The 10,078-nt window shown below is 42.0% G+C and overlaps 1 protein-coding gene across 1 annotated transcript in view; it reads left to right on the top strand.

Annotated features, from left to right (window-relative positions):
- The first annotated feature begins 1,977 nt into the window (after positions 1–1,977).
- The window catches only part of LOC108785134 (desmocollin-3-like), a 43,074-nt gene continuing 34,973 nt past the window's right edge, over positions 1,978–10,078 (top strand). The window contains exon 1 of the mRNA XM_018554150.1: positions 1,978–2,139. Coding sequence (XP_018409652.1) covers positions 1,978–2,139 — 162 coding nt within the window. The remainder of the gene's footprint in view (positions 2,140–10,078) is intronic.

The raw sequence follows: 10,078 nt of genomic DNA, 5'->3' as shown, positions 1-10,078 counted from the left end.
CTTAGGACCCTGCGTAAAGTGATTATTATGTTTGTTTTTGGAATCGTTCCAGGGCCAGGATCTACCGCCAGATTTTTATTAGGAGCAATCGAGATGGAGGCCTGGCCCTTCCAGACTTCACTTTATACTATTATGCTGTTGCCATTAATAGAGTTTTGGACTGTACCTATCAGATGGAGGGTAAATGGTGGTTTGATGTAGAATCTTCCCTATCTGCTCAATCCTTATCAACAATATGATGGATCCCACCGGCATACAGGGAGCTTCGGGGTACCACCTCCCCTCTGACTCGGTCCATTCTAAACATTTGGACTAAACTCTATCCTCAATTAAGTGGCTCCTATAACTCTCCACTATTACCCCTATTGGGTCATCCATTCTTTCCTCCTGGTCACTCGGATGCTAGTTTTCGTTTTTGGTCTGCAACTACAACTCATAAACTACATGAGGTCCTACAGGACAATGGTCTGCTTAGTCTACAACAACTACAAAACAGGTTTGGCACTAGACCTCTTGACTTTTGGCGATATCGCCAAATGCATCATTTCATCTCTTCTCTCCCCAAGCCCTTACGAATACTCAATTACCTATGCCCTCTAGAAGTCCTTTTGTCTCACACCTCCCCTCCAACACATGGTCTCAAACATATACTCAGTCTCCACTATTCATCCTCCATCAGCACTCATGTAGTGGAATCCTCATTCAAATTGCTTGCACGCTGGTACTATACACCAGACCGTCTACATGCAATAGGCACAAAGGCACCCATGGTCACATCTGGTGGTTCTGCCCAAAGCTCAAACCCTTCTGGCATCAAGTCACTCATCTCATTAATTATATAGCCGGTCAACCAACCCCTAATGACCCGTGGACTTGTGTACTACACCTGTCAGACATGCCACCTGGAACATACAAGAAATCCCTGATGCCACACTTACTAAATGCAGCAAAGTTACTCATCCCAAAACACTGGAACTACCCTGAAATACCATCAATGACAGAATGGCTGCATAAAGTGGACTACTTATATCTTATGGAGGAACTTACCCTTGCTAGACAGGACCGCACAAACCTTTTTGAAACCTTATGTTCTCCCTGAACTGCCTTCAGAGCCACCCCCCAATACTTAAATTTGATTCGCTGAATGTCTATTCGTCCGGCACTCCTGGCTATTGCAGCTCATCTCAACTACATGAAAGGTGCAGCCTCACATGTGTTCTCAGAACTTGAAGTTATTGCCTTTCAAATGAATGTAATACTGTCATGGATTGTATGGGCTCCCGCACATGTATACCCCCTATCCCCCCCGCCCCACACACACACACAACCTTCTCTGTCCCTATTCCTTGATCTTTCCTTTCCAGCTGTCGTCTTGCTCTCTTCTGTTCCTATTTTTCTTCTTGATCCTTGTCTTTCCAAGGTTCAGTTGAGCAAGTATCGTGTCTTACCAAGTTTGACGTAAAGCAGACTTTTTGTGTATTGCCTTATCTCTTGCTGACTGCACCTGATATTGTACCTGATTTGTACTTGTGTCATGAATTGGGATGTGATTGGGATGTTTGTTTTAATAGGAAATCCTACCTGATCCATTCAAAAGCATCCACTACGACTACGCCATTCTCTATCTTGAACATTATTAATCTACTCTAAATGACATATGAAACAAATAAATGACAGGCATAAGTAAAGAAGCTGCCATTCACATCTGAGTGATTTGTTGTGCATTTCCCAAAGAGCAAGAACATTAAACATGACAATTCCCATTATATCCAATGGTCTCAGTTCACATCTGAGTGCCATGCTCCCACTTGCTCGAAAAAGTACATAAGCTTTTTTTGGAGCAGAATTGCATGTTTTTGGCCCCATAGACTTCAATGAGAAGGAATAAAAATTAGCATTTTTTAAACATTTGTTTTGTAAATGTTTGCGCCTAATAACCGGTCTCCTCCTTTAAGCAACCCCATGCATGTGAACAAAATGGAGAATTCAGGAGTGTCCTTTAAAAAAGCAGATATATTCAACTGCCTGGTGAGATCCCACAAAAACCTCTATGACCCCAGTGATGCCCTTTACAAGAACCGTGGTAAACAGCAGAGGGCTCGGGAAGAAATTGGACATGCAGTTTTCCCAGATTGGGAGGTCTGGTAACACAAGACACCACAACTACACACAGAAGAACCAAGAAGGAGACACAAGAACAATGCTGACATATGATGTCACAGATGATACTGCTTTCATTGACCAAAACAAAAACACCTGAAGCTTGAAAACACATAAAAATTAGTTCAAAAATGTACTGAAAAATGCTTAAAAATTGGCTGAAAACGCTCAATTGTGAATGGGGGATAATTGTAGCTATTGAAATGAAAAACCTGCTATGAAATACAAAAGTGCAGATTCTATGCTTGATTTCAAAATTCTATAAATACATTAACATCAATATGTAGTGTGATATGTTAATTTATCATTGATTATTTATCCATTTTTACTGGATAGCTGAAAGTTAGCAAGACATTTCTATTGTGATATTTACCATTGTCCAATGAAGCCTTGTGGCTGTAATCTGTCATTAGAATATTCTTACTTATTTTCATATAAAATCCTCTAAATTGCATTATAGAATTAGCTAGCAGCTGTGTCACTGAAGAGTCAACTAATGACATTGTAGTTATGTGTATTTGTAGTTATGAGTAATAGTACTGCACCACATGAATAGCTGAATACTATAACATGATTAATAACTACACAGCTCTATGATTATTTCTTGTAGGACACATTTTGATAAAGAAAAAATGTTGCTTGGCACTATCTAGCTTCTTCAGTTAATGCAAGAAACAGCTGTACAGTGCAGAATCAGATAGCAAGCAGTTAGCTTTCAGATCACTGCAGTCCTTTGCCTAAGGGACAAACTCTGATTGTTTGCAGTTGGTACTTCCTTTTGCACATTGCAGATGCTCTTTGCACTGCCATGTATTTGGCCTGTCTCGGGGATGGAATTAGCAGACTGATCAACCTTAGCCCGTTTCAGCCAGTGATCATCAGTCAGGATGGTGGAAGAGTCTACAAACATATAAAAAGTCAATGATCTAACCATATCGTCTATTGTCTGTAGTTACCTTTAGTCTAAATATCCTTTAATGTGAAATAGGATAACCAATATTTACATGGCTATGTCAAAACTTAAATCACCTGACCATTTATAGTGTTAAAGGAGATGTCATAATTTCCTCTAAAAACATCTAAAAGGCTGTTTTACAATAGTGATGGGGCACAAAATAGGGTCTTTTCCCTAGGCCCACCTATGATTTAATCTTGTCCTGATCGAGGTAGTCAATTTGAAGCAGCAATGTCATTCATTTACTAGTCTCAGTTTTCTCTCTACTTCATTTTTACACAGATAGCAAAGTAGAATGATAGAAATCCAACCTCCCCCAATGTTCGGTGCCTGAAGACACTGAGGGAACGTTATTGTGGTTGTTAATTTTCATTTTAAACTGCATAGTGCCAACAACTAATGAGAATGAAGTAACACATAAATGAACAATAGTACCCTGTTTTCAAAAGAGCTGAAAACCTTTTTGGTATTGTATGCATAATAGTGATATATATGTGTGTGTGTGTGTGTGTGTGTGTGTGTGTGTGTGTGTGTGTGTGTGTGTGTGAAACAAGCAGTAGATTGGTGGGTTGTGTTCCCTCTGTGCTAGTTGAGGTTTGCTTTTAATTTGTTCAATCCTGGTACCTTCAGCCAGGTATCATTCGTTTTTTACTATCAGTATCTATCTCTCTCTAGAATCATTTGTCAGCACTTAGCAAATACACCTCCTCCAACCCAGTGTATTTTCTAACTTTGAGATTTAGCAGTAACTCACAATTATCACTGATTTCTGATGTTCATCTAACTGCTTTCAGACGTTATTTTATTTGTTTTAGAAAGCTTGTGAAAAATCTAGAACCTTTGCCAGATTGTTATTGATATCTGGGATACTATTGGGAGGCTTTCCCCTTCACTGGTGACATCAGGACAAGAAATGAGTGTGTGTTACCAGGACAAGAAGACACATGGCAATAAACTCACCAATAAAAAAAAGTTCAGTGTTGCTCTCTCTCTCTCTCTCTCTCTCTCTCTCTCTCTCTCTCCCGCCTCCTTTCAAAGATCTTCCATTACTTTCTGTTCCTATGACATCCTGTATTCAGGATAAGATGTAAGGTGTAAGCTCACTAATGTGAGCAAAGACAACTATAAACACTTCATTTAATTTAGAACAAACCTTCTTCACTCTGTCTAAAACAAAGACAAAAGTTCGAGTGGAGTTGGGCTTTAAATAAGAACTATTTATTCACACATGATGGCGGCAGCAGCAGCAGTCTGCACCAATATACTCTCCAACTTCTTCTTCAAAAAGTATTTGTAAAAGGGTTACTGCTACCTGTTAATCTGGGGAAGGAGACTACAGTATGAACTGCTTGTGATGTTAATGATGGCGCGCTGAAGAGAAGCAGCATCATTCATGAAAACACAAGCCCATAAGCTGGCATCTAGTACTCTGAGCCCAAACCTGCTTGCCTGCTATTCTGGACAGAGGGACTAGAATATTAACTGCCGGCTTATGTTGTGGACTTGTGTTTTTTTGAATGATGGCACTCATCGGAGGGTGCACTGTTGACCACGCTAACTCAGCAACCAAGACATGGATCAGTGTTCTATGCACTAGGTCTCCTGAAGTATTCTGCAAAGATTTATTATTAAAGTGATACTTCTTCTTTAAAGCTGAACTCCAGATAGTTAGTTACAGACCCAAGGAGGCAGGGTGGGCTGACATTCCACCTCAGGGTGAAAGTCCACAGCCGGTTGTGGGATGCAATGTAAAGTTGGGTGCCAGTCACTTTAAAAGGTTTTAAAGATTTCATTTCTTCAGCAAGTCACACGGGAGGAATGATTAAGGGCTACAGACAGCTAGGACAGTACAGACCCCAGACTCACTGACCACCTCCCAGTGCAGACAGCCTTTAAGGCAAACGCGTCAGCACTGTGCATGACAGAACTTCAGCTGGTTAGCAGACATAGCACAAACTGCCTGGGTGAGACGCTAGACTCCCTGTGAGGTCCAAGCCAATCTATAGTTTTTCAGGCACCTCCAACAGCCAAAGTTCCTCCTTGGTGCTCCTTCCCAGGAACAGCTCCACTCCCTCCTGGAAACAACCTTCAGCAAGCCAGTGCGAGCCTAGGCCCAAACTGTGGCCTTACAGCATAGCACATGTGGCCTAGGTAAAGCCATTCCCCAGACCATTACTTTTTTAGGTTTTAGATAGAGCGGAGAGGAGTTGGAAGCTCTGCCAGATTTGGCAAACATAATAGTGTAAAGGGGATCAGGAAGGAATGTTTTCCCTGTTGGAGCAAACTGGACCAGCACTACATCATGGGTGAAAGTGGAAAGGATCCCATGCTACCCATCCACAGGTATCCTCATGTATGCCAGCTGGCAAATGAAGTGGTGCGGGAGTGAGATATAGGTAAGTATCTGTGAGAGGGGTCTAATATTTGCCCTTTCCGGACAAAGTGTGAGGTTTCTTTTAAATAAGCTTGTTTCTGTTCTTACATTGATTGTTTATCATGTGTTGTGGCTGTGATTTGAATCCCTGACTTACCTCTTCATTTGCAAAACACTATATTTAATTTCTCAATGAAAAGACGATTCCAGCATTTCTGCAACCCAAACTACAAAATGGGGCCTTGTGCTTTCTAACATAGCAGAGTCTTACTGTGTAAGCCATTAAATAATATAGAAAGTTTGGAGTTTAAATGATACACTTTATTGGCCAAGTTAAAGGAGAACTATGGGGGTGGGCTTTTCCCCATAGTTCTCCGAAGGTTAACGTGAGGAAACAAACTAGCGCCCTCCCTTTACCCAAAGCTCAGTATACCGCAAGCTGCAGCTCGCGGTATACTGAGACGCCGCTGCTGAAACGGATTCCGACAATTATGTCTGGATCCATCCAGCTGCGTGAGTGACAGCTGGCTTTGCCTATCTAGAGGTAGAGCCAGCTGTACCCGCCCCCTCCCTCGTCCGTTCCGCCAGTCAGCGCTGGAGGATCGGGCAGGGGGAAATACAATCACTCCCCTGTTACGGCTCACCGGCGGGGATAGATCAAGAAGTGAGCGAGCGCTGGTATGTGTTCACTCACTTCCCGATCTACTGAGCCGACCTGTGACAGTTTCATTGTCACAGGTCGGCTCAGATTATGAGGCTGAGTGAAATGCACTCACCTCATAACTTCTCCTTTAAGTCATTAAAGGATATTGTACTGTATGGCAAAGTGCACATATCCTTTTTGCCCCTTTTCCCTGACCTAATTTAACCTACCCTCCACCTCCACAGATTCATACTATCCTCAATCTGATGCCGCTGCCTTCAGTGTTAGTTTAAATCCAGCACCACGAGTCTCGCTCTCCTGGCTGGGCCTGGCCATTACAGCTCCATAGACTTCAATGGTGCTGTCTCCTCAGGCCAGAGATGAAAGGAGATGGCCTCAGAGAAATCTATGGAGCTGTTTTGAACAGTTGTGGCCAATAAATAAACATGTGTTTAAGGCCTTCCCATTTAAAAGTCTATGGGGCCAAAACCTCATGATTCTGCTCCTTTACTACACATTGCGCGTACAAATAATTGAAATACAAGCAAAAAAACCTCTGAATCACCTTGCTACACTCATGCTTACCTGTAAATGGAGTCTAAGAGCTCTTACATATGGGCACTGGATATAAGGACAGAGTGTGGGGTGCGGTTTATATGCCATGCACATAAATCAGGTGCATTGGGAGAGCGAGGTTGTCTTATCACTGGAGTGGAGGTGAGCAAAGTGGACTGTAGTTCCAGTTTAAGTCTAAGGATTGGCAAAACAAGCTAGGCAACTAGCATTTTCAAAAACATAGGTCAGCACTCCCAGCCATTTCTATTCCTTCTGTAAAGGTTTCTTTTAAGAGTCTGAAAGACCAGAGGAACATGTAAATATTAGTTTTGCTGGTAGTCGTTTCTGTTCACTCTAACTCCTTGGTTCTCAACTGGTGGGTCGTGACCCAAAGGTGGGTCGGGACTCCATGTTTAGTGGGTCGCTGCGTGCCTTCCACTTTTCCAGGTAAGAGGCTTCTCAGTCTCTTCCTAGCGCAACACAGTCAGTTCTCGCACCAAGCAGCATTCAAAACATGCTGTCCTGCGCTGAGTGTCAGCTTGAGGTGGGGTGGGCTGGAGCTCTGGCCAATAGGGAGCTCCATCCATAGGTGCATTGCTTACAGCTCCCTCTCATGCCCTGTAGAGGTTCCTGGATTAACCCTAGAGCTTTGTCCAGTGCCCTGCCAGCACTTTTACTGTTCTTTCTGCCTGAAAACTTGTAAACGTCCATGGCATACAAAACGTGTCCCCTTAGGTCAAAAGCTATTTTAGACCAGGTAGAAAACAGCGATAGTAAATTAGAATCACTTGCAGAAGTGATTGATAGTGATTTGTTGGGAAATTCGTCATCAGACACTGAAAGTGACAACAGCGACGATTCTGCGACCAAACTCAGTGATGTGCGAACTTGGTACTCTATTGACTGTGGTACAGATCAGGCAGCACCCCCAGAATTCCCATTTACTGGACCATTTTTTAAATTATTATGTTATATTTTTTTATAATTATTTATAATTTATTATATTATCATTTTTTAATTTCGTGTTTCAAACTTTATCATACCTGGGATGTCTACTGGACTCTTGTTTGGACAGATTTAGGTGAGTTATTCCCATGATTTACTATGAATTACAGGCAAACAATATAAAACAACAAATTTCCATGAAAAACAATGTACCACTTTGGGATGCTAAAATCCATAATAATCATACCGCCAGGGAGGTTAAAATAAATAAATAATTTTTTTGGAGTGTGTACAGTATATGTGTGCTAGAATGTGTCTGTGGTTGTGTGTGTCTGTCAGTGTTTTGGAGGGCCCGTTCACTCTAGTATAGTGTATTAATTGCATAGTCTCGTGTGATTAATGCACTGCACCATGCAATCGCATCCACTGTGCGTTCTGGGGCGGGAGGTGTGTTGCGCTGCCATTCATTTGAATGGTACCCCAAATGCACCTCCCACCCACAGTTCGATTGCCTGCACCGGAACGCGTAGTACCGCAATGCCGTGTGTTCCATTGCAGTGCGACTTGGGTCACGACTTAATGACCAAGGACAAATGTGGGTCCCGAGGTTGCACATTTTGAGAAACACTGCTCTAACTACTACTATCGGGGCTGGCAGGGCACACTGGGTCTTATAGTCCCCAGGCTGGAAGAAAGCCATTGGCTTATACACTACAAGGCTATATGTTTGAGGAGAGCTAACTATCACAGCTACTCTATAAGGCCCAAAGTTTGCGGACACCCCTCTAAATGATTGAGTTCAGGTGTTTCCAGTAAAGGTTACTGGTAATGCTACAGTATACAGTACAAAGACAATTTAGACAGTTGTGTGCCAACCTTGTGCCAACAGTTTGGGGAAGGCCCCTCTCTATTCCAGCAGGACTATGCCCCTGTGCACAAAGCCAGGTCCATAGTGATATGGAATGACAAGGTGTGGGGAAGTGCGAGTGTCCTGCAGAGAGCTTTGATCCCAACCCTTTTAAACACAGATGGAATAATATTGGAATGCGAATTGTGCGCCAGGTCTTCTCATCCAAGATCAGTTCCTGACCTCACAAATGCTTTTTTTTTTATGAATGGGCAACACAGACACACTCCAGATGTTTTTCTAAAGTGTAAAAAAGGAAAGCATGTGTAAATGGAGCCTAAGAGCTCTAACAGATGGGCAATAGATATATAGACAGTTTGTGGGGTGCCATTTACGTGCCATGCACATAGAGCAAATGTCCAAGGACGTGTAGCACACCTTACCGGACTTCCCATATGAAAACATGGGTGCTCACAGTGACTACGGATGGCGCCGTATGAAGTAGAAACGTTGTGTATAGATGTCACCAGCACTCCAAATATGACAAAATACGTCAAAGTTTTAGTGAACCTTCATTTTTATTTTTGAAGTCACTCAAAGTGGAATCACATTCCACTTTGAGTGACTTCAAAAATAAAAATGAAGGTTCACTAAAACTTTGACGTATTTTGTCATATTTGGAGTGCTGGTAACATCTATACACAATGCACATAGAGCAGGTGCGTTGCAATGCATTGTGGGGACATGTGGTAATGCATATTTTACTGCACATTGCATCAACGCACAAGTGTGACTTGGCCCTAAAGCTTTTCTGACATCAAAGCAAACCTCTCTTTTCGGGCATACTGGGAATATCACAGAAAACACTGAATAAGCGTATCTTAAATGTTTACAATGTATTTACTTATATCCATTTTTGCAAATAGGTCCAGTTTACACCAACGCAGCAGCACTGGGAGACCATGCTGCATGTATTACAACACATCACAGTGCTCTGCAGTGCATGCTGGGGAAAGAAAAATCAAATATGTTCTGAAAATAAATGCACGTTAATGCAACACGGTGCGCTAACAAAAGCATGTCAATGCACAATTTAAGTGCATTTAGTGCTCATCAATGCGCGCTAAACGCAATAAAAGTGGTGTGAACCCAGCAGGACTCGCAATCAGGAGCCAAAAAAAGGTTGCAGCAGATGTTTTCATAAGCTACGCGCACATAGTCATTCGTGTGTAGACACATGGATGATCACATTATTAATTATTATTTATTAATTATTATTTATTATTATGAATCATAAATATTGACTCAAGTGGATGAGCGTTGAAAAGGCTAAAATAAAAGTGGCATCAGTATGTATTCCAGAACTATTTCGTGTTCTAGTACACACATGGACAGTTCTGCTCTGGTGTCAGAGAAGCTTGAAAAACACTGACAAAACGTTATGTTAAGGTTTCCCTTGTAAAAGCTATATAAGCATTGACAAGCTTTACAGTATGACTAAAGGCAAAGCTTTTTATAGGGGGTTATTCACAAAAGAGTGAAGAGTTTGGAGAAGGCAGGAGAAGTGAACAATCTAGGACAAAATAGCTGATTTGGAAA

This window comes from Nanorana parkeri, unplaced genomic scaffold, assembly GCF_000935625.1.
Source record: "Nanorana parkeri isolate BGI_ZX_2015 unplaced genomic scaffold, ASM93562v1 scaffold144, whole genome shotgun sequence".
NCBI lineage: Eukaryota > Metazoa > Chordata > Amphibia > Anura > Dicroglossidae > Nanorana > Nanorana parkeri.
The sequence above is the reverse complement of the archived record's forward strand: the minus strand, read 5'-3'. Positions and strand labels throughout refer to the sequence as shown.